The 23,213-nt window shown below is 48.3% G+C and overlaps 1 protein-coding gene across 3 annotated transcripts in view; it reads left to right on the top strand.

Annotated features, from left to right (window-relative positions):
• The window catches only part of GALNT14 (polypeptide N-acetylgalactosaminyltransferase 14), a 93,316-nt gene that overhangs the window by 52,689 nt on the left and 17,414 nt on the right, over window positions 1-23,213 (top strand). For 2 of the 3 annotated variants that reach the window (XM_021537019.4, XM_085575874.1), the window contains 6 exons: window positions 8,408-8,475; window positions 10,961-11,026; window positions 12,874-12,995; window positions 17,373-17,460; window positions 18,096-18,180; window positions 19,557-19,660. In XM_021537019.4, the coding sequence (XP_021392694.3) occupies window positions 8,408-8,475; window positions 10,961-11,026; window positions 12,874-12,995; window positions 17,373-17,460; window positions 18,096-18,180; window positions 19,557-19,660 (533 nt within the window). The remainder of the gene's footprint in view (window positions 1-8,407; window positions 8,476-10,960; window positions 11,027-12,873; window positions 12,996-17,372; window positions 17,461-18,095; window positions 18,181-19,556; window positions 19,661-23,213) is intronic. The other variant, XM_085575873.1, reaches the window with a different exon arrangement.

Raw genomic sequence — 23,213 nt, 5'->3', positions numbered from 1 at the left:
TGAGAGAAATTAGTCTGAAAGTCGCTCTCTGAAAAGTAGGTTTTACAGTGGGATGCTCAGGAAAGTGAGGAGCCGTGCTCCCTTTGCAGGGTCTAGCATGGGAAACTCTTGAGGGATCATCAGCAGCTTAACAGAGTCTGGGCTAAGAGCTTTTATATCCAGCTGGGTATGAGTGCTCAGCTGTATTTTGTCCCAGCCCTCTAGAGACAGCTATCATTCTATGGATATCTGCTCCAGTGCTGCTCTGTGAGCTTCTCCCATGTCCCATCGAGTGCCAGAAAGGCTTGCTAATTGAGAAGCCCTAATGACACACATGCAGACCAGATTTTCAGGGATGGTTTCTGTACTCCTGCAGTGACACGGTGGAGCACTCTGGGCATGTGGCCATTCCTTCATTTGTCGGTTTGTTCTTGGCTGTGTTTTGCTGTCATGGATAGACTGAAGGCTTCATTTTCACTGCAGGCTTTTGGAATCTGTGTTTAATCCCAATGTGTGCCTTAAATCTCTGCAGGTTCTCTTGTGGGAAGGTCTGGTGAGTTATGTCCAGGTGTGGGCTGGTGGGTTGCTCTGTGGCAAGGCTGGGTGTGCTGTGCTCTGTGCCAGTAGTGCTTTGCAGCTGCATCTCATGTACACTTAGTGAAGATCTGTGCCCCACTGCAAGTATTGGCTTTTAAACCCTGGCATCCCCAGGGACCGTGTACCATTGCTGATGCTGGTCATACTGTCATACTGGGGTTGCTGGTTAGGGGGAGGCTTCAGCTGGGCCCTGCTCACTGTCATGTCTTTGCTGAGCTTTTCTTTCAGCATCCTTCTCCAGGTGAGTGTATCCAGGGCCACAAGTGAGTTTGACAGTCCTGAAATTGAATTCCTGCTCTGCTTTATGGTTTCATGCCCAATCCTGTCTCTCTGCTTCACACTCAGTAATCTGTCACTGCTTTTTCTCTCTGGAATGTAGATTTTGGGTGACACATGCTTGGTGCTGTGTACCACCTCTTTGATCCTGGACCTTCCCTTTCATTTTTTACAGTGCCTTGCCTAAGTTTGCCATTCTCCAGAACCAGTAGTATTTGTAACAGAGGTGGCAAGTGCAGTCCTCTAGCTCCTGAGATATAGGGGGTTTATAACATGTGAAGTGCAGGGATGGATTTTAACTTCATTTCTCCCCATAACTCAGCACCTGACTGTCCTGAAAGGTGTTATCATCAATGATGTTGTCACATGGGAAATGTTAGACCCATGGTACAGCTCTTGGGCCTGGATTCCTCGTATCTGGCTTCATTAGAAAACTGCTTATTGCAGTGTTGGCAAGGTTAGAAGTACAAGTACATTGAATTTTCACTTCTTCCTCAAGGTGATTGTCCTTTGATATTTCTTATTTCCAGCATAGAAAGACTTTCTTCCTTGTTCCTCTTTTTTTCAATTTGCTTGACTTGATTAATTTGCTTTACTGCCTTCCTTACCTGGTCATGTGTGATTTTTCACCACAACTTTGTCCCTTTGCACTGCTCCTCCTTGCTTATGTGCCCTGGCAATTCCAGTGCTCATGTTTTATCTGTGGGGAGGTTTCCCCAGCTCTGGGGCCCTTCTGAGCCCTCTTTCTTGTAGGTACATCCCCCAACAGTTCCAGAGCCCCGCAGAGCATCCCACTGAGCTGCAATCCAGAGGCAAGCCCAAGCAGTGAGGAACTGAGATGACAACCTTGGATTCACTCTCCTCTGTCTGTCCCTGGGCTGAGATCCTGGGCTGACCCTCTTTTTTCTGGTCCCCATGGTTTGGAGGTGGCCTTTTGGCATCAGTCTTCACCAATTTCTCCTGGATGCAGTGCCTGATGCAGCCAAGCCTGGGCATACTGATCCTTGGTGGCAAGCTGGTAACTTGGCTCCTGCTCTGTTCCACTCTAAATGTGGTTGTGCACATATTGCCACCTCCCCGCCTCTTTTTGGACCCAGCTGAGGGCTCATCTGCCTCTTTAGCCTCTGTAGGTTAATTTGCTGTGCCTTCTGACTGCTTTGGGGCTTTTTCCCTCTTGCTGGCCAAATACTTGGTTTAATTAGATCTTCCAGATGACTCCATCCCACAGTGGTTGTAACAACATGGATCATTTTCCTTGGCCATTCAAAACAAACTCTGTCCTCCTGACAATGCTTTGTGCTTTTTGGGGCAGTCTGTGGCCAACTGTTTTTAGCACTGTGGTGGGTAAATTTGGCACCTCTTCTACCCTTTTCTCCCCAGTACATGTCCACAGTGGTATAACCCAGATGACAGATGGACAGACTGAGGAACAGAGAGGTGATTTCTCTGTAGCTGGTGGAAGATTCTGAGTTGCAAACCTGGTTTCCTGAGTTCCAGTATGTTGGATTTTCCAGCCTCATTGCAGAATCAATATACTCATGTTAATTGCAATTCTCAAAGTTAATTGCCCTGTCAGGAGCAAGAAATAGGACAAAGGGACATTCTTGGCTTGTCCAAAACCATGGCTGATGGGGCACTGTCCTTGCAGAAAGGGCACTCCCTACAGGACCCCATGTAAACACAGAGGAGTGGCAGAGGGAAGTGCTGAAGGCAGCAAGGGAGGGAATTGCCTCTGCAGTAGTGGCCACGTACCTACTGAACAGGGGGGATTTTGCTGTTCCCGCAGTTTTCCTGGATGCTTGAGAGCCTCAGTGCTCCCCAAGTGCTGAGGCTGAGCTATGCTGCAGGCTCTGTGTGTTTCAGGCTATTGCTAGGAGGCAGCAACACGTGGCCTTATCTAGGTCACGTTGGGAGCACTTGGGACAGTTCGTTTATGGACATTTTGTGTTGTCAGAGGTATTGGGAGAAGCTATTGGATTGTATTGAATAATGTATTCATTTAAAAGTTTCATGATTTTTTCTCTGACCACTTGCCAGCTGGAAGTAAAGCAGGGGGAAATAAAAAGAAAAAGTAAATTTATCTAAGGCCCACATCTCTGGAGACGATGAAGCCAGCATTTATAAATGCATGTGCAACTGTGCTTATGAATATGTACAACTGTCTAGGGAGTAGGGGATGGGTGTCATGAGAAGGGGAAATAGAAAATAGGAAAAGAGGATGGAAAGGAGGAGATGGTCAATAGCAAAGTAGCTCTGGAGATTTTTTAAAGTTTTTTTTTCACTGTGCAGATGGTGAAGAAAGTATCATTAGGTTGTTTCAACCACTGACTTTTCAACAAGTTACTTATCCCTCTGTGGTTCAGTTTCACATATTTCAAGCTCCAGGGCTCAGTGCCTAAAAATTGTGAGTCTCCAACAGTGCATGAGATGGGACCATGTGAATAGACCCAAGGTTTGAAAGGCGGGAGCAAGGGAGAAAATAAGCAATACAGAGGCATTAAAATATAAAATAAAACCCCACCAAACCAACAGTTTCTTCTTTCCTGTCTTTCTATTCTATACACACCTGGATTTAGCAAGGGAATCCTAATCCTGTCATGTGGTTGACCTGCTGGGCAGATGGTGAGACAGTCCCGTTTACTCTGCTGAGTGGTTTTTATTTATTTATTCTTCAAACTTGCAGCTGGGGAGCTCAGGGCAGGAATAAGAAAACTTAAATTATTTACCTCTTGCTGACAAACCAAAACACATCCTTTGGCAGGAGTCCTGATGCAAGTGCTGTGAATACCACATCAAATATTTAGATCATTAATTAGCAGAATGAATATCATGCCTTTCATTTTCCAGTGCTCATAGGTGAAAGAAGTGGTGTCCTGGGCAGCCAGCACCTCTCACCTTCCCCTTGTGCCACTGCCTTGTCTGCATCCAGACACATCTGAGACAGGGAGGTGACAAAGCCTCCTTGCTTAGGCACCATATGGAGTCTGTGCCATAACTGAAATGAGCCTGATTAAAGAAGTAAAAACAAGCCAGGTGTTGCACAGAAACTGTATAATTAGCACTTTGTGCTGACTATTTTTTCATTTCTTCTTTTCCTTTCTGCTTTTTGCTTAAACCCTGGACTTTTTTTTTCTCTTAATTTGCTAATCATCTCTCGCGGTGACTGAGTACACAGCCCTCCGTGCGCTCTTACCTTTTGATGTTAACATAAGAGAACTCTTGAATTTCAAAGAGCTTGGTGGGTATTTGAAAGAATAAAATGCGAAAGCTGCAGTGTAATCAAAGCTCATTATGGTTATTCTTGGTGTGATGTCTTTCTTCCTACATAATTAGCCATTTGGGGTTGTTGAAGCAGTTCATTTTGGTGGGTATTTTCTCTCCATACTCTGTCTGATTTCGATAATTGTGACCCATGGCCCTTTTCATACTTCATTATCCTCCCAAAGGTGTTTTTCTCCCTCCCAACAAGTCCTAATATGTTACCATGGAGAGAATTAACAGATTCATGAGTTCTCAAGGATGGGTGTCCACAGTCACCTCTCTAAAGCAAGTGGGTGATGACCAAAACCACGCTGACTTGGTCAGAAGGTGTAAATTTCTTCCTGCAAACATTTTCTATGTTTTACATGGTCTGGGTGACTTTTGCACTCGTATTTATTTGGAGATGAAATTGCTGGATCCAGTGCTTACCTCTGGGTAGGTGAAAAAGGATCCCAACAAATTCTTGAGGAGGATGGAAGAAGGGACCTTACAATGAAAATTTAAGGTGAATTTCTCCATGGCTATGTCTGGATAAGGTAAATAAATCAGAACAAAGAAAATTTCAGCATTGTCGAAAGATAATTCAGCAGCAAACCTGTTCTTATTAGGGTGAGTAAACACTTTCTGGACTGGAGGCATGAGCTTTCATTTTTATGGTAACAGGTCTTTTGGCAATTTAAGGGAGAAAATGTTGTGATTTTTGGTGCAGCAGAACTTAAAAACTGTTTTGATTTGTTCAAATATGTCCATCACTGCAGTATATGTCTACCTATGTTTGATTTCAGTGAAAAAATACATAATAACAGAGGGACTTCAAAGCACTGTAATATTGTCTTCTGATTTTTCCCATATAAAAGGGAAAAAAAAGCCATGCACAGACATAAAGAAAGGAAAGTATTAAAAAAAAAATCAAAGCTGAGCAGAGGCACAAGTAATAGAAAAGCCGGCTTTGAATTTTTAAAAGTGCTTTTATGGTCTATCTGGGGAAAAAAAAAAAAAACTGTAATGTTGAAAACGTGGAGGATTTGATACCTCTTTTTCCCATCCTCCCTGAGGAGCACTGCAGGAGGGGTGCTTATATTCTGTGTTTGCAGCACCACGTGATCTTGTGTGATTAATAGAGCACCAGGCAGAAAATGCATTTGAGACAGGAATTTGGCTTTGCTGGGCATCTCTCTGTGCCTGCATCAAGTGGCCCCTGGCTTAGCAGCAGTTTTGGGCTTGCTGGGGTCTGTGCATCGATTTGCAGGGGCAATAATGAGCTGAAAGGGTGCTGAACCCAGTGGACAGCAGGTCCCACAGAGCCAGCCTCTGGACTGCTCTCACCGGGGTGAGTTGTTCACTCGAATTTGGGAAAGGTGTTGTGTGGTGAGTGAGTCCCACAAGGGATTTGCTGGCAGAAGGCTGTGATGGTACAGGTGAGGGGGTGCTGTGCCACCCACAGTGGTGTCTGTCATTCACCCCATGGAAGGGTAACAGTTTATGGAAGAGACCTTGGAGACGTCCTTCCCTCACGGACCAGCATGCTGGCCTTTCCCCCCTTGCTCTGGTCAGTCCCACAGATGGCCACTGCTGGGGTCATCTTCCCTGATTTATGGGGTGGCAAGCCCAGGCACAGAGTTGGCAGCAGACAATTTGGGGACAGTGGGAACCTGCAGCTGAGCTGAGACTGGGCTGCACCTCTTCCCAGCCCAGGGCCTTGGAAATGGTCCGTTTTCTTCCATAAGATGTTCTCTGGCAGGAGATCCTCTAAGGCACTGAGTACTGCTTAGAGCCCAGGCCTGAGCCTACACAGCCCAGTGCTTTGGTTGAGTTCTTCTGGCTGGTGCCAGCAAAAGCAGAATCAGCCTCTTCACAGCCACCTTCCCCTAGATTTAAGCCCTGCACTGCATTTCTGTCAGCTACAGGGGAGACCAGGCAGAGGCAAGCCTTGAATGTTCCAAGTTTCTTACGGCCTCCTCCCCTCCCACTCTCGGTGGGTTATTTATTTATTTTGCTGGCTTTTTTACAAGCCTGCTTCTTTCCTGCAGGTTGCACAGAGTTAGGTTTCCAGGCAATCAACACTTGTTAAATATTCCACTGAGCATGATATTGCTCTCCTGTCTCTGTCTACTGATGCTCAGCTACGGTAATTTGCTGAACTCAGCTCTGGCGTACGGGGATTTCTAAAAAATAAGCCTGTTAATAACAATAATTAAAAAACACTTGACAGGTGGAAACAGCACATCTGAATTGTTCTGTGTGCCCCAGTGGGAGGAGGGGCGCTGAGCCACTTTTTCCCAGTACTTTGTTCAGGCTGTGGGTGTTTGAGAAGTGTTGGTTAATTCTGCTTGGTACAAGCCAAAGTGTCAGGGTGGCCACAGCAGCTCCAGACTGTTGCTTAGGGGACAGTGGCTTTCTCTTCCTTTAAACCTTAGCATGCAAGACATCTGAAGTGGGGGAAAAGAATGTTTGTTTTTTTTCCAAGATCCTGAAACTGGAAGAGGCAGGGATTGTCTTTCCAGAGAAAGTAATTCTTGGAAGTGATTTTTGAGGAGCTCCACAGGGGTGGTGCTAGGCTTACCCACTCTGGTCTGATAGAAAACTCCCTTTTTTGAGGATTTCTGCCCAGGGAAAAGAAAACCAGCATAGAGGAAGGGTTGATTATATATGGAATTCTTTCCTATGAGTTGCTCAGAGAAGTTGTACATGCCCATTTACTTGAAGTGTTCAAAACCAGGTGGGATGGGGCATTGAGTACCCTGGTCTAGTGGAAGTAGTCTCTTCTCTGTGGCACTGGGATTGGAACTAGATGATCTTTAAGGTCTCTTCCAACCCAAACCATTCTATGATTCTTTTTCATGCATCTGCCTTGGGATGTCCTGTATGCCTTCCAAAAAAAAAAAAAAAATCTAGTTCAACTCTTTATCTCTGCAGGGTTGTAATTCCACCACCTAGAGAGGTGGGAGTACGCCAGTGCAGGCAGAAGGCACCTGGCAAAGGGGAACCCCATGACTGGGGTGGGCTGCATTTTTTGCCAGCTGGTTGGTTGGCTCCCAAGTCCCCTGGGGCTTCTGCTCTTTGTAGCTCTTCTCGCTGCGGTCTGAGCCAGGGATGTGCTTTTTCCAGACTTTCAGGTGCTTTTTTTTTGCAGGAGTTTTGGGAGCTTGAGAGACCGGGAGAACCTGTTAATAAGGATCTGGCAGGGCATCAGGGCTGCAGGATTGTTAGGTAGTTGGGTGACTGCTGTCCTGTGCCAGTGGGAGGTCTGAAGATCTGAAATTTGGCGGGATTTTAAATGCTTTATGGAAAAGGAACCATTCTCAGGATGAAGGCAAAGAAGTTTAAATGCTGTAAAAGCTTGTACAATCTGACTAGCATTATCAAAGTCCAACTCAAGGACTTAGGCGGCATTTGGAATGCTCTGGGGCTTCTTCTTCAAGCAGACAGCCTTGACCCTTTGCTGGGGCAGGATTTTAAGCATGTGCAATAGCAACTGCAACTCCACGTCTTACGTGTCAGGGTGACTTTTGCACTGGTGTTTATTTGGAAATGAAATTGCTGGAGCCAGTGCAACCAATCCATGACCTCTGCACCATGAGAGAAAGGGAAAGAACAGCTCTAGATTTTTTAATAATAACAATATTAACCCTGGTGTCTTAATTAAGGGAAAATTGTAGCTTTGAGCCATGTTTCACAGTGTCTGTTCACACAGAGGGAGCTGTGAACCACATCCTCCAGCCTCTCTTTCATTACCTGGGTGGGCTCTAACCCTGCTCTTACTCTCTCGGCAGCCTCTGAAAGACAATCAGCTTGTGGATAAAAACAGGAGTTGTCCTGCCACAGCTGTGAGCTGTGTAAAGATGGGTTTGAGCTGGGTAATTTTCTCTGTGTTGGCCCTGCTGTTGCTGGACAACGTATCATTAGCCCCAGAGGCGGTGGAGAGGTGACGGCAGATTTGCTGTAAGCCCAGTTAGGAATCCTGGTGCAGTTTGGACAAAAAAAAAGAGCCAGATTTTCTTGGCTTTACGTGGGGTTCTGATTTTGCTCACAAAGGTGAGAAGGGTAAATCTCAGCTATTTCCTTGGAATACAGAGCACTTAGCTCATAGATCAGGGTACAGGTAGTTGATAGCCAGGCACTGTAGATTACTGGGGGGTAGTTTCTGGGTTCTTATCTAGTATATCCTTTCTAGAAATCTAAGCCTGGTCTTCTGTGCTTTGGCAGGAGGTCAGTTCCTTGGCTTTTCCACTCCATTTGCTGGGTTGTTAAGTTGGTCAAGCACTGTCATGGATTTTCTCTCTTCATTCCTTAGCGTGCTGAACCGCACCCCAGTGCACCTCGTCCATGAAATCATACTTGTGGATGACTTCAGTGATGACCGTAAGTGACCCTTTCCCTGTTAAAAGCAAAGGGCCCAAAAGCCTGTGAGAGACTGGGATTAGCACTGAGACAGGGGAGAGTTTGCTGGAGTGGAAGGAAATTTAAAGCTCTGTAGCTGTGAGAAGCAAACCCTGCTGTGCTGGGTTTGCATTGCCATGTGTAGAATTCAAATTCCAGATGATCCAACCTCTTCTCACAAAAATAATGCAAGAAAAGCGCTTGGTAAATTATTTTATGCCCAGCAGATGTGAATCCAGTCCTTACACGATTATCCCACCACAGCCTTGGTGTGTTTGAGCTGGCTTTCAGTTTTAGCCAGGAGCAGTTCTGGGTTGACACCACTGGAATTCCACGGGACAGTCTGACCCTATGTGTACATTCTGCATACATTTATGTAGGTGGTCAGCAACTCTGGATTTTTTTTTTTTTTTACCACCTTGTTTTTCACCCATGGAAAGAGTACTCCCTGCATGGGTTTTCCCATTTCTGAGGTGCACCATAAATAGCATTATACACCACAAAAACAGCCCACATCCTCCTGCTGTTCCCTCCCAGTTAATAGCGTGATTCAATGGAAATCAATAGCCCTGGTCTCCAGTAGAAGGTAGCTGAAGCCCCAGGGGCTCCCAGGGAACTACCCCTGCTGAAGACCTTGCCTAGTTTGGTGGGAGACTTGAAGATCTAAGTGCTCAGAAACACTGTCTCAGGCATAAAAAGGATGATAAACTGGCTGAGTGGTCTGTGGCACTTATGTTTCAAGGAGCTGCAAAATAAAGCTGTTTACTTGGAAGCGTGAAAACAAAGCCAGATAGGTTTCTTTTAAAAAACCTAGGCTTTGCTCTTGGATGTTATAAATAGGCACTGCCTCGGAGAGCATTAGGGACAGATTTCACACAAGACCCACTTCTTGGCATTGACACCTCTCTGGGAAGTTGCTGAAGCTAGGGGAAGGAGCCGCTGTGACTATGGTGAGCCCTGGAGCAGCTCCAGCACACGGGGCAGGCAGGCTGGGCAAGTCTGGGAACTGGCAGAATGGCTGTGATGGGGAAGAAGAGCAGGTGCAGGGACTTGAGCTGCCCTGGAGAACAGCAGAGCAGGATTTTTGTGGGTGGAGTAAATGCCAGGTATTTGGCTAAATAGGCAAAGCACTTGCCTTCCTGGAAGGAGTCAGGTTTGTAGGAGCACAGATGCCCTGTCCCAGCATGCCAAGTGATGTGAGCCAGGGAGAAGGAGCAGGGTTTTAACTCATCCCAGGGCACCAGAGGGGAGTGTGTTTCCTGTGTAACTTAGAGCAGCCCCTCAGCTACTCAGCACTTCTCAGCTATCTGACATCTTTGCTGTGATAGTCTTGAGCCTGCTGGCATCTGCTTTGCATGCATTTACATAAAATACATTCATTTGCATAATGCACTACACACACATGGTCAGTTTTTTCCCTGCAACCCAGCCCAAGCAATTAGTGCTTTTATCTCATGCCCAGTTGTGTCTCATTTCTCACCTCTCTCTGCCTGCTGACCTGTTATTCACTGGGATGCAGTTCTTCAGCACGCGAGTTCCCCCTGTCCCCAGCAGATTTTCACTTTGAGTCCATAGCCAAGCCCTGCCACTCCTGTTCCTCTGTTCCAGCTTTGTCCCTGAATTGTTAGGGCTGTGGGTACAGTGATCTCTTGCTGACAGAGATTTCTGGAAGGGGCGAAAGTGCTCAAGGGGGTGTGTGGGTTCAGGGGTTAGGCAGAGGGGATGAGGCACTCACCTCTGTGTTTATAGTGCTGAGGAAGAGGAGGGAGAAGGGTGAGAGCCATGAACGGGTTGTGGAGGTCATAGTGTGGGTGTGTAGAGGTGGAGGGGGCTGTGATGGGTACACCTGACATCCTCCACTTTGCTGGGAGAAATATGGGGGAGGAGGGATCCTAGGGCTGTGTGTGGGGTTGCAGGACTTCCCTCCCTAGCTCAGATGTACGTGGCTATCAGGCCTTTCTGCCCCATGGAGCTCTTGCCCAGGGCATGAGGACCCCCCAGCTGCACCACAGGGTTCTCTTTGAGCATCCCTTTCTCCTCATTGAAGGCTCCAGGCCACTACAGGAAGCTCCTGCCCCGCCAGGCAGACACGCATCAACAGCTTGTGCGTTGCTTTGCAGCTACCAAAAATAGTCATTTGCATTAATGTGCAGAAATTTAGATTCTGACCTGAACCACAACTTTTCTGTGCTGATTTTAGAGCATAATTCAGCTGCTCTCAGTGTAAATCTGCTGAATTTACACTAGTTTTATGAAAACTGCTGCTCTGCCAGGATCAATTTATGCTTCACGAGCTGAGGGGTGAGGCTGTTGTGACCCAGCAGTGCCATTGCCCTAACAAACCATCAACCAGAACAGGACAGGGTCCTCCCCCTGCTCCCAGTCTCTCCTAGGAGTCCCCATTTCTGCTGCCAGAGCCCCTGTGGGGGCTGAGGGTGACTTGTCCTCCCTTTGTGTCTCTCCCCAGCTGATGACTGCCGCTTGCTGGGCCAGCTCCCCAAGGTGAAGTGCTTGCGGAACGGCCGGCGGGAAGGTGAGAGCTGCCTGCCCACAGCCCACGTGGGAAACACAGGTTTTGGGAGGTGGGAGAGGGATGGGGCCACAGGGAACCTCCATGCAGTGGTCAGCCAGGAGCTCAGTGGCTCCTGGGATCAAGGGGGCCCCTGATAAAAGAAAATGTGATAAAGAGCTGGGATTTGAAATGGATCTCCCCTCTCTCACACTGAAAAAGATGGGACTATTAAGATTTCCAGTGAGGCTCAGCTGTAGCTTATTAGCCAGAAAATTAGAACAGGCAAAACAAAGCCCCGGGTCTTATTTGTAAAGATGTTAGCTCTAATGAAAGGGAGAAGATCTGCTCTTGCTGCTTCTGTGGGATTTTTTTTTTTCCTAATAATTAATTATATTTGAGAGATTAAGAAGGACTATATAGAGGATGAATGCATGTCCTACTGGACTGCTGCTGGCAACCTTTGGAGACATCTCCCCATTCCCCATAGCCTGAATGTGTGTTTCAAATCCTGGTTTGCAGTATTAGGATAACTAAAAACAAAGAAGTTTTTTGGTGCTGCAAATCCGGTGTTGGGTTGGGGAGACTGAGGAGTGGAAAAGGTTCTTTCCTCTGTGGATTCTTTCTGCAAAGGATTTCAGCTCTGCAGGCCTGGTGACAGGGTGGCATCAGGTCCAATGGATGTAAGAGACATTCCTGCTTTGGCAGGAGATCAAGGGAGATCTCCGTAGACCTGCACCTCCTTCTCACCTTTCTCCCCTGTCTTATGGGGGTACGTGTGTGCTCATCTCCAGCACTTGAGAGACCTGCAGTTATTGTTATATTATGTTATTATTATAAACCAGTCACAGTGTGGGAACTCAACCTTACCTTGCTGAATACATCACTAAAACTGTATCCCCCAGGGGCTGCCAGGATTTGGGAAGGGCAGGGGTGGGTAAAGAACATACCTATGCACAAGATCTTAGGAGTCACAGAGATAAAGGGACAAGTCTACATTGGAGGAGGAGACCTTGGAAAATTCTGTATGCTCCAGGCTTTGTTCATGTGTTCCCTCTCCAGCTCAGAGGCTGTTGCTTAACCATTTTCCCCTAGGGAATTTTAGTATCAAAGTCAGTGACCTCCTGCATGAACCTGATGTGTGGCTGCTCCCTGAAATCCTGTTTCTCTTCATCTGCGCATATGTCCCCTTGTATTGGCACTGTTTCTTCTTCATAAAGAAATTCTGCTCCTCTTGAGTCACCTGTTTCTCCTCTTGTTTGATGCGTGCAGCAATCCATTTCCATCTCCAAATGATTCCAAATTCACCATCATGACCCTGATAAGTCAAGCACCTTGAAAAGCCAGCCCTCTTTCCTTGGTGGAAAATGTGTTCCCGTTGAGCTGCAGATCAGCAGTGCCCTCAGGGTGGGAGAGAGGTCCAGGGATCACTGGGACACAGAAGGGGTTGCAGCAGGAAAAATCAGTAGTCTGAGAAAAGCTTAATTCTGGTACAGTGTGTTCCACCCTCAACTCCTCTGTCCCATTCCCCACTGCCTCATATCTGTGTTAGATTTGTTGCCTGCAGAGGATCATGAAAGCATTTTGAGTCATGTTTTGTCCCAGAAGGTGACAGCAGAATTAATTGTGCAAATTACATATTGGCATAAATGCCATAAATCAGTAACCTTGGTGGAGCCATTTATTTCTTTGGGAATCTTAGGAAATGCTTGGCATACCTTGCAGTGCTGGAAAGGAGACAGTGAGCCTGGGATATGTTTTATCTGGGCGGGATTCAGGCAGGTTAAAACCCAGGAGAGGCATGAGTGGAGGAGGCTGGGGATATTACCCAGCCATCTGGGCAGCAGCTGACATGGTGCATCCCTGACCAGGTCTGATCCGGTCCCGAATCCGAGGGGCAGATGTGGCAAAAGCCAATGTCCTGACCTTCCTGGACAGTCACTGCGAGGTGAATAAGGACTGGCTGCTCCCTATGCTGCAGAGGATCAAAGAGGTGAGTGCTCCTGAGAGACCAGGGTCATCCTCAGGGGATGCATCCCGATGTCCCCCTCCTCTTCCTCTCAGTGGGTGTGACCATCCAACCATAACCAGCTGCATGCAAGCATCCCAGTAAGGGGTACAAAGAGGCCTTTTGGGGTATAAAGTGGCCTTTTGTGGTCTTCCTCCACCCAGCAGGCAGGTGTCTGTGTGACTGGGGGAGCTTGTGGGTGGGTGGGACAAGTTGTCTCCCAGGGCAGTCTCTGACTGGCAAGCACAGGTTGAGTGGTGATTGGGGAATACATGGGCAGTGCTCCAGCAGAGATTTTAATTAGGCTCATGTAAAATGCTCAGTGATGATGATTTAAGGGAGTGATGGCTCCTTGAATAGGGGCCGAATTTAATTTCATGCAAATTAAGCGCTAATAAATTGATTTAATAGGATTTAAATTCTGCTGATTTTGGAGCAGACAATGACATTCGCCTTTCTCTGGCGGCGACTCTTTTGCCAGACGTGCACACAGAGGCTGCTGGCTCCTTGTCACTCAAGTCAGGGGAGCTCTGTGCCCATGACCTGCTGGCAGCAGAGTGCTGGGATTGAAACCTTTAGCTCCAGTGTGGATGCACCATTCTTTCCCTTCACTGTGCCTGGCTCCTTCACCCCTGCTATACCTCTGCTACACCTCTGGCTCCTGATGGCCAGTGTTAATTACTCAGCAATTTTATAACTTCTGAGTTGCATTGACATAAGGGCAGCTGAGGAGCAAGGGGATGCTGAGGTGGTGGGTCATGGAAAAACCTGCCTGGCTGGTGTTCACAGTGCCCCTCACCTAAGGCATCTGCTTTTCACACCTGCAGATGTGACAGCTGTGATGGCTGGACTGCGCATCCCCTCTGTGTGTCAGTGATGGCACCAGGGGCAAGGGGGGCACAGCACCAGGGCAGGTCCCTCCACATGGACGATGGCAGTCAGTGCTGCTGGCACGCACAGCACAGCCAGCACTGGAGAGGCCCCAACCTCGGTTTGCAGGCTGGGCCACAGAGCTGCTGATAGATGGAAATGTGATGGAAATGGTCTGTTGTATCATCGATCGTGGCTCCGGTGGAGTTATGAGAACACATGCTGTGATATCCCACTGGAGCCTCATGGCTGGACTGTCCAGGGTGGGATTTACTCCTAAACTTTACAGCATCACTTGTTCCTCTGTGCTTTTTAAAGGCAGGCATTCCTTGCTTTTTGCCAGAGCCCCGCTTGTACTTCAGTGAGGACTATCCAGAGCAGTTTCCTCTTTCCCAGGCAGAGCTTTTGATGTGTTTTGTCAGGAGAAGGGCATCGAAGGCAGCAGGAAGGGGGCTGGCAGATCTTCTTTCCCACAGCCGCAGGATGGTGCCCCATATCCAGCATCCATGGGGTAGGTGAGCGTGAATGCCATGTGCAGCATCACCATAGGAGTGTCAGTGCCTTGTGATCTGAATGCAGCATCAAGCACACACATCACCTCTGTGAACTCTTCTGGATTGAATCTTTCCCCAGCTGGAAGGAAATAAGGCAGTCTGTAAGCTTGCAGTGCTGCTCATGCTGCCCTGACCTTGCCCAGTATCTTGCAGCCTCAGGCAGCAGGGGAGATGTACTACAAGAGTGTTGAGGAACCTGTCAAGCCAGAGGGGTCCAGCTTTCCTGCTTTTTAACTGCTCACAGAAGCTGCAGGATAGGGGCAGAGTCCTCAGATTCCTTCTTCCAGGCCCACCGTACCCATCCTTGCCAGCTGGGTTAAGGTATTGATCAGTGAAGTGTATGAAATGTTACTGCTGCCACCTTCAGGCTGTGCTCTAGAGATGGGCTCCCTGTCCAACTGCTCCATGAGGATCACCTGCCTAGGAGGAGCATTTTCTCACTCTATTGCTCCCAGGAACAGTCTGTTTTGAGCTAATGTGGTTTAAGTTCCCAGCAAATGAGCAGTGAGTGCCTCAAGGCACACCCATCACTTTGCCACCACAGCCCAGCCACCCCGCTCTTTGCTTCTCTTATTTTCTCTGCCAGAGCAGCTATTCCTGCCACTTTCCATGGTGGGAAGTGCCAGAGCCCATGTGTGCCACCATGCAGCCATGTGGAGGTGCCCCTCAAGCTCCACCTCGAGCTTTCTGAGCAGCTGATGACTCTCCCCATCCGAGGCTGATGCTCACTGGTGGGTGTGGGCAGCACATAACCAGTGCATGGATTTGGAAACCAGCAGGAAGAGCAAGTGATGGAGTGTGGGGGAAAGAGAGAGAGCCTGGGGGATCTCAGCCCTGTGCCTGGGAGGGTGCCTGTCTCAGGGAGCAGCAGTGATGGTCAGTGTCTCACACCAGCATGTTTGCAAATGCATAGCTGAGCACGTGGGCCTGGGCTCTTATTTGTACTTAGGGAACAAATATCTCTAAAGTCATTAATGGTGCATTTCAACTGAGTAACTTCTCTAAAAATGTAATTATCCATCCCGAGGTATTTTTACAGTATGACTCAACTAGCTTGTCCCAAAACTGGATTTTCAAATGGCACTGGGATGAACCAATGAATGGTGACTCCCCACTCCCAGGTCAAATACCCACAGTCTGGTGCTTTCCTGGGATAAAGGAGACATATGAAGGGCAGCCTGCCTAATCTTTGCCTAATCCTGCTATGGGGCCAGAGGAGCAACTGTTGCCCTTTTTGTTGTCCATTACAAGGTTAGGATGTAGAGGCTGAGAGCCACCCTGCAGCCAAAGTCCTTCTCCAAGGCTGAAATATATCTGTTATTTTCAGGACCATTTTCAGAGTTTTTTCCTGTTGGTTTAGATCTGTACATTGGTGTGCTTGAGAAGGGTATTGCAGAAATTAATTCTCAGATTTTTGAGAGAGAATTGAAGGCTTGGGTGTTGTTAATATTAGCATGCCCTGGTATGGGTGGGTAGCAAAAAAACCCAGAAAGATGAAGCTGCCTATAATAAGATCGGGTACTCAGCCCAAAATAAATCATAGCAACAGCACTGTGCTCTTGAGCATGCCGTGCTTTTCTTTTGAGGGTCAGAGAGACCTTCATGAAAGCTGAGTAAAAATATGTGTTCTCAGGACATGGCAGGGAAAGCGAAGCAGGGAGAAGACAGCACTTCTCAAGGTTAGCATCTTGCAGTAGTGCTCTCAGCCCAGATGTGAAGGGGATTTTCTTACAAGAAGTTGTGCCATGCAGTGAGTAGCAGTGAATTGAAGCTGGGGGTGGTGTCAGCTAGCTAGAAGTGCTCACCAGTAAGATGCTTGAGGGGCAGGTTTTAAATGAGTGGATGCAATCCTTTCCCTGCACTGCTCAACACACAAAGCAGATGCTTTGCTTAAAACCTTCCCTCTAGCCTCAGGCAATTAAAGGATACTTGGCTGTACTGAGCTGCGGCAGCTTGGGGGGCCCTGTGCAGCAGCCACGATGGATTTGGTGGGTTTGAAAGGCTCACCGTGCTTGGATGTGGCTTGTGTTTCCCTGTGCAGTTCAGAGGTGCAGCAGACCTTGCCCTTTCAGTGAGATGTTTGACTCACAGAAAGTGATGGTGAGACCCCTGGCTTGACCCTGTTATGGAAATACCAAGTATTTGTCATGCTCAATTGGAAAATCAGCTCTAGTCCAGCTCCCAGCTCATGGCCTTTGGTTGCTTCTTCCTACAGCTGCATTTGAATTCTTCTTTGTCAGGACTAATTTCTAAAACAAAGTCTTTCCCCAGTGAGAGAGCAAGCCCGAGTGTGCTCAGATGCTTTGCTTTGTATAGCTGTGAAAAACAATTTGATCTGGTGAGGGTAAAACCTTGAAGTTTGAGCTATAATTGGAGTTTGGGATTTTTGAAAAGAAAAAGGGAGATAAGAGACCAGTCAAAGCTGTCAGAGTCTCTTCCTCCTGTAGATATTTTTGTTCATAACTGTTTGTATAATCTCTTTGCCCATAACAAGATGTTAATTAAATCACCACCAACTATTTTGAATAAATCAGGTCTTTCTTTTTTAACCCTTTTCCAACTTTGGCAAAACTAACTATACTGCAATAGTTGGTGCATTAAAAAAAATACCCATATTTAAGCTATGTTTTTCCTCTGTCATTTCAATTGCCTGTTTGTGACTTGACTTCTGAAATCCTGTTAAAAGTATTTAAGGGAGGTGAAAGGGGAATATTTTGGTGAATTTGTAAAAGGCAGAAGGAGCTTTGCATCCAGCCCAGCCAGTTGCAAAGTACAGGCACAGTCTGAGGAAGAGGAGGCAGTGAGGGACACTTGTCCCTGGTAAAACCAAATGACACCAGTGTTTCCAGGCACTTGATGTCTCCAGGAGTTTGGTGCCCCTTGCCCATTTTGAATGGTGTCATCTGAACTCACGGGTGTTTTTGCTTCTGCTTTGCAGGATCCCACCCGAGTGGTCAGTCCCGTTATTGATATCATCAACCTGGACACTTTTGCCTATGTGGCAGCTTCCTCAGACCTCAGAGGAGGTGAGTCCAAGCTTTGTGCATGTCCTGTGGGCATCCATTCCATGGTGGGCATGTGCACTGGCCTTTGCCACACCTCTATCTCCTGCTGCCTCCCAAAAAAGCACATGAACCCTGCTCAGTGCTGCTGCTGGCTGCTCAACACACGGGTGTGGTGTGAGCAGTGGGCTTGCTGCAGTGAAGGAGGCAGTAAGGCAGGAAAGAAGTGTCACGTCAAAGGCACCCTGGGCAGCACTGAGGGCGACAGGAGGAGATGGGAGATGTCTAGGCAACAACTGGAAGATGCAAGTGTAGTGCTTATTAGTATGCCTGTGCTATTTGGAGCACACAGTATCCATCAGGGCATGCTTCTGTGTGCACAGGGGGGACTAGGTTGCAGCAGCAGCTTTAATTCTGACTTTTCCTGCCTTTGGAGCACTTGACTTTGAAATTGTAATGCAATGTGCTGTTTCTTGTTCATATGTAGTAGTAAAATATGTTAGGCATTGGACTTTTCGCTCAAGAACTGCATCTCTGTGGCTTAAGTCATTTGAAAGTGGGGAAAATGTTCCATCAAACACAACTTTGGCAGCCTGCATTGCCTCCTAATCCATATCAATTTCTAATTTCCCCATGGCACTTCTCTACTCTGGTTTTAGGTTTTGACTGGAGTCTGCATTTCAAATGGGAGCAGCTTTCCCCGGAGCAGAAAGCCAAACGACTCGATCCCACCGAGCCCATTAAGTAAGTCAGGAGGGGAAAGGAAGCACCCGAGTAACAACGAGGGGCAGGACAGGCTTCTCATGTGACATCACATGTGTCCCCATGCACCACAGCAGTGTGCAGTCTCTTCCAGGACAGCTCTGAACTTCTAGTACCTCTAGTGAGCTCCTGGCTGGCCTGGGTTTTGCAGTACAGCTTCACCTTCCAACACTGAGGCCTGAGAATGCAACAAAGATGGAAGAGGTGTATTTATGGTTACGGGAATTTTGATAGTGCTAAGGATTATGGTTAGGGGAAAAGCCCAGTGCTGTAGCAAACTGCTTCTCTCAGTTCAGCTACCACTTAAAAATAAGGCACTGCCCTCATGATAAACTTGGTGCCTAGTCCAGCCTTCCCAGATCAGCACTGATCTTCTCTTCCTCCCTAAGACTCCTCAGAAACAGGGATGTGCAGGAGAGAGAGCAAAGCTGAACAGGAGAGGAGGTGCCATCTGTCCTCATGCCATGGGATGGGGTGGGTCCTTTATTCTGCTGGAAATCTCTGCTGGCAGCAAGCCTGGTGCTGGTGTCTGCAGCCCCAGACAGATGTGAGGCGTGGAGGACCCCCAAGTATAGGGGGAAGCTCAGGGCCTCAGAAGGCTCCCAGGCAGGAGAAAAGCACTGCTTCTCCATAGGATGCTGCTGTTAACAGGAGCTCTCGCTTCCCACAGGCTGGCCTTGCATTCCTGATCACTCTGCAGTGTAGGACACTGGAGATTAGCCTGGGCACAGCAATCACCCCAGTTTCTTGCAAACCTATACTGAGACATCCACACTGTCTCAAATTGAATGGAGATGGGACTTGTGCCAGCAAGCAGCAAGTCTCCTCAAGCTATCTTCTGGGTCTGCCCTCCCCTCCTCCACGGGCCTTCTCTGCGCAGTTTTCTTAGCTAATCTGAAGAAAGAAAAATAACCCTGGTTTGAAATAAAGATCACACAGCTAGTGATGGCTTTTAAAAAGCCCTTCTGAATTGGCTCTGCCTTCCTCTCCCCGGTGGAATGGTGCTCTTAATAGGCTGGCTCCAGGCAAAAAGCCCGTCTGAGTGAATAACCCCTGAGTGCTAAGTGCATTTTTGATGCTGAAGCCTACAATCAGGGCTGTCAACTTTGGGCTTGTAGGAGTTGTGCTGACGGGTGCATTAGCCAGTCATTAAGTGCCAGGCAATTTGTGATTGGCAGCAAAACACCAAAGCAGCTGAAAGAAAGGGGCCGATACATTTTGGGGTGTTTTGTCCTTTTATTGGGAGAAGGTGATGTCCTGGTCATGGAAGAGGAGGCAAAGGGAAGGGCTGCTTCGGTGCATCCAGGTCCTGCAGCAGTACTTGAGAGTGTGTACTCTTCTCCTTGTCCATTCTTCAGGACACCCATCATTGCTGGAGGGCTGTTTGTGATCGACAAGGCCTGGTTCAACCACCTGGGGAAGTACGACAGTGCCATGGACATCTGGGGTGGGGAGAACTTTGGTGAGTTGTTTCTTCATCCTCCTATGCCTTGCTGTATTGGCTTCCCTTTCTGAGTCATGCAGGATGGATACAAGGTCATTTCAGACTTCACTTTGAATGTTCTGGGTGGTTTCCCTCATTTACATTCATAGGTTGTGGTCTTAGGAGAATGAGAGATCCAGCAACCACAAATGATGGGAAGCAAGCAATTGTTGGTACTTGGGACCACCTACCTTCCGTGCTGCTTTGATTTCCTGTAGGCAAATACTTCAACCACACAGTTTTCAGCTTTGGTGTTACCAACAGATGAGAGAACACTACATGCACCCTTCTATTCCTTCCTGATCTTATTTTCTCCTTAATAAAGAAAAGAATTTGTCTTAATCCATTCATGACAGCATTTCCAAGCTATGAATGGAGGTATCAGTCCCTCCTTGAGTTTGCAGAGTACCTGAAACTGTAGCTCCATCAGCATGCAGCAAACAGGTGGCAGAGTGCCAGGGCTGCTTATCCATTCCTGTATCCCTGGATAGCTGAGAGCTGCCTGTCTCTCTCTGATACTATCACTTTTCCTGCACCAAAAAAAAAGGGTACTCACCTAAATTCTGTCACCTCTGGCCCTTATCATGGGACAAGATGGACATGAGGAAATCTCCTGCAAGCACACTTGAGAGGGCACATGAAAGAGGCAACAGCCTGTCCCTTGTCCCCTTGTCAAACAGAACTGGATTGGGCTGGGCTGTTCTCCCTTTGGAACTGCAGTGATGCTGTGGATCAGAACAACAGACTGTGCCCAGTAAAGAAGGGAGAGGCACTCGATGTCAGGCAGACAGATGAGAACCTGGCTTTAGTAGCTTGCACCTCTGGGGAGTGGGGCTAGCCAGGAAGCTCTTGTGTCTCAACACACACAGCGATGCTGTCAGTCATCCAAGGGAGCAGATGCTGCTGCTTTGCAGTAATCCATCCGCTGCCTGGCACTGGTGTTTCCTTCACATGCCTTGTCCCCTAGATATATTTTATGTATTTCTATCTTGTTATGCAGTAGGAATCTCACTCTTTCATGCTTTCTCTCTGGGGGAAGGTGTCTTGCCTCTGGACTGACCTGAAGTATCTGAGTGGGGTGGCTGTGAGGAAACGTGGGAGGGGAGTGGCAGCCCTCCCACCTCCCCTGCTGGATCAATAGCCCAAACAAAGCATTCAAGAAGGGAACTAGACAGGAGAGGAGCTGCCATGCTGTGCCTGACCTGCTGTCTGTCTGTTCTTGTCATAAGTCTCTGACAGCAGCCAGCAGGAGCTGCTCCTGGGAGATGAACAGTGACAGGACAGCCTGCTCTTGGGGGAAGCTCCATCCTGGCAGCTTTTCCCATGCCCTGTAACAGCAGGCATTGTGCTCCTTATGCCTGGTTGTGGCCCATCCTGCAGAGGAGAGGTTTCCCTTACTGGTGCTATTCCCCAGGAGACTGGTCCTGACCAAACACTCACTGGCAGTGCTGCAGGGTATACCATGGCCTCGTGTGACAAAGGAGAGCAAAATCAAGGTTAACATTGCAACAACAAAAGGCAGGTCTGCATAGCAGCAGGGCAGATCCTATCTTGCCCATCTTCCTGGGAGCAGAAGCATGCTTGGCTCACAGCTCCATCTCCTGCAGGTGTGGCAGTTGAGGACAGTGTGTCCCATCTCTCCTTTGCACCCTGCTGGCCTGGGCCAGCTCTGAGCAGGAAATGGACAGCAGGAGCTGACATGGTTGTTTTGGGCAGTGAACCATGCTCTTCCTGGTAGCTCAGTCCTGAGGAGGAGCAGGACTCTGGTCCTGAGGAGCAGCACTGCTGCCCTTAATGTTATTGATGGGGCAGCTAGAGGGGGCTGGAGGCTTCAGGCAGAACAAAAGTGAGCGTGTTTGGCTTTGAAGGAGGACACTGTAGGTGTTTTGCACCTTAAATTTACTGAATTCCCTGTACATGAGTAATGGCAGGAAGGACTTGCAGGCCAGCAAGAAGTGCTAGAGGTATTTTGCTGAATGAGGGCTGAGTTCCACGCACCCCAACATGTACTGCTCACACCCCTCCTGGGGGTCACTTGGAGGGGCTGTGTGCACTGGCAACATCTCCTGAGGGTCAAGGGAAGCACACTGTTGGTTCCTGCTCTCCTGGCTCCTCTGAGTTGACCCTGTACCATGCTTTAGTTGTTACTTCAATTTGCCTTCCCTTGGGACACTTAGCTCTTGGCTGCATGTCTGGAGACCTTGTTTGTTACCTGCCATGGATGGCTCCATGGGTGATCCCTCCCTGTGGAAACTTGTGCTTTTATTGCTCCTGCTGTACCTGGAGCAGGCTCTGCAGGGTGCAGCAAGCCTGAAGCAGAGAGCTCAGACTCCTCAGCATCTCCTGTGCACTGTGTCCTCATTCCAGTTCATAATACACAGAGATGACCTCTTCACTAGGCTTTAAAAAGATCAGGCAAGGACTGAATGGTGTGAGTCTTTCCCTTTCAGCACACCAGGGAGCTGCTCTTCTCCCAGGCTGAGCAGAAGGACCAGAGGAGGGGAAGGCAGCTTGCAGTAGCCACGCTGTGCTCCACAGCTGCTCAGCTGGTTGTCCCTTGTATCAGGTGTCCTTGTGGCTGACACAGCAGTGCCAGCAGAGTGGCCAGTGCTGTGACACACAGACAAGTGACAGCAGCAGTCACGTGCGAGGAGAACCGAGAGCAGCAGCTTAGAGTGGCCGCATCCTGCCATAATCTCATTTCCCTGCAGCTGTGATTGAGCTTGCTCCCAGTATAGCACCAGGACATGGCACAAGGGCATGTTTTATTGGCCTCTTAATACCCAGCACTGGGGAAAGTGGTGAGGCTCCAGCTGCTGTTGGCAGCTCTTGCATGTAAACACAGCAGTGAAGGGAAGGGAATTTATGGGAAGGAATACTGCTCCCTGCTGTGCTTTCCCACCCCTGCCATTGCTTGTCCCTGCTGTGGGATGCCAGGGCCAGCTGTTGGGGATGAGATCAAGGCCTTGAATTTTGGACCCAGGCATCAAGGCAAGAAGCCTTTGCAGATGTGTCAGCCTCCCCTTTCCATTAGCTCAGGAGCAGGTGGGTGTGCTGGGAGTGGGATGGGAGCAGCATGAACTTGGCTTCCACCTCTGCAGCAGCTCAGGGCTGAGCTGTGTGTGCTCAGAGGGCTTTGGTGGTCCAGGCTCCAATTGGCCTTGCTCCCTGATGCTGTGAGCTGTTTTTGGAGGGATGGAAGCTTTGTAAGCCAGCAGTGCCTGCCCTTGGAGGCGAAAGAGTCCTGTTGGAACTGCCCAATTCCTGCCGTAGGTGCTTGTCTTGCCAGCATCTGACCTGGGAACAAGTCATCCTTGTGCTGGCATATATGAGGGGACTGCTGGGAGCACAAGCTGGCAAAGACCATGGGTGTTCTCCTGTCTTAATTCTGTAGTTAAATGGAGAGGGAGGGGTAGGTGTGAAAGCAATTACTAGTTTTGCAGTAGATACATGTTACATACATCTCTGCACTGTCAACAGATGATAAAATAGGATTCAGAGAACTGCAGAAGCCTTTTCATTTTAATTTCAT

This window comes from Lonchura striata, chromosome 3 (assembly GCF_050655825.1).
Source record: "Lonchura striata isolate lonStrDom1 chromosome 3, ASM5065582v1, whole genome shotgun sequence".
Classification (NCBI taxonomy): domain Eukaryota; kingdom Metazoa; phylum Chordata; class Aves; order Passeriformes; family Estrildidae; genus Lonchura; species Lonchura striata.
This window is presented reverse-complemented; position numbering and strand designations above follow the sequence as displayed.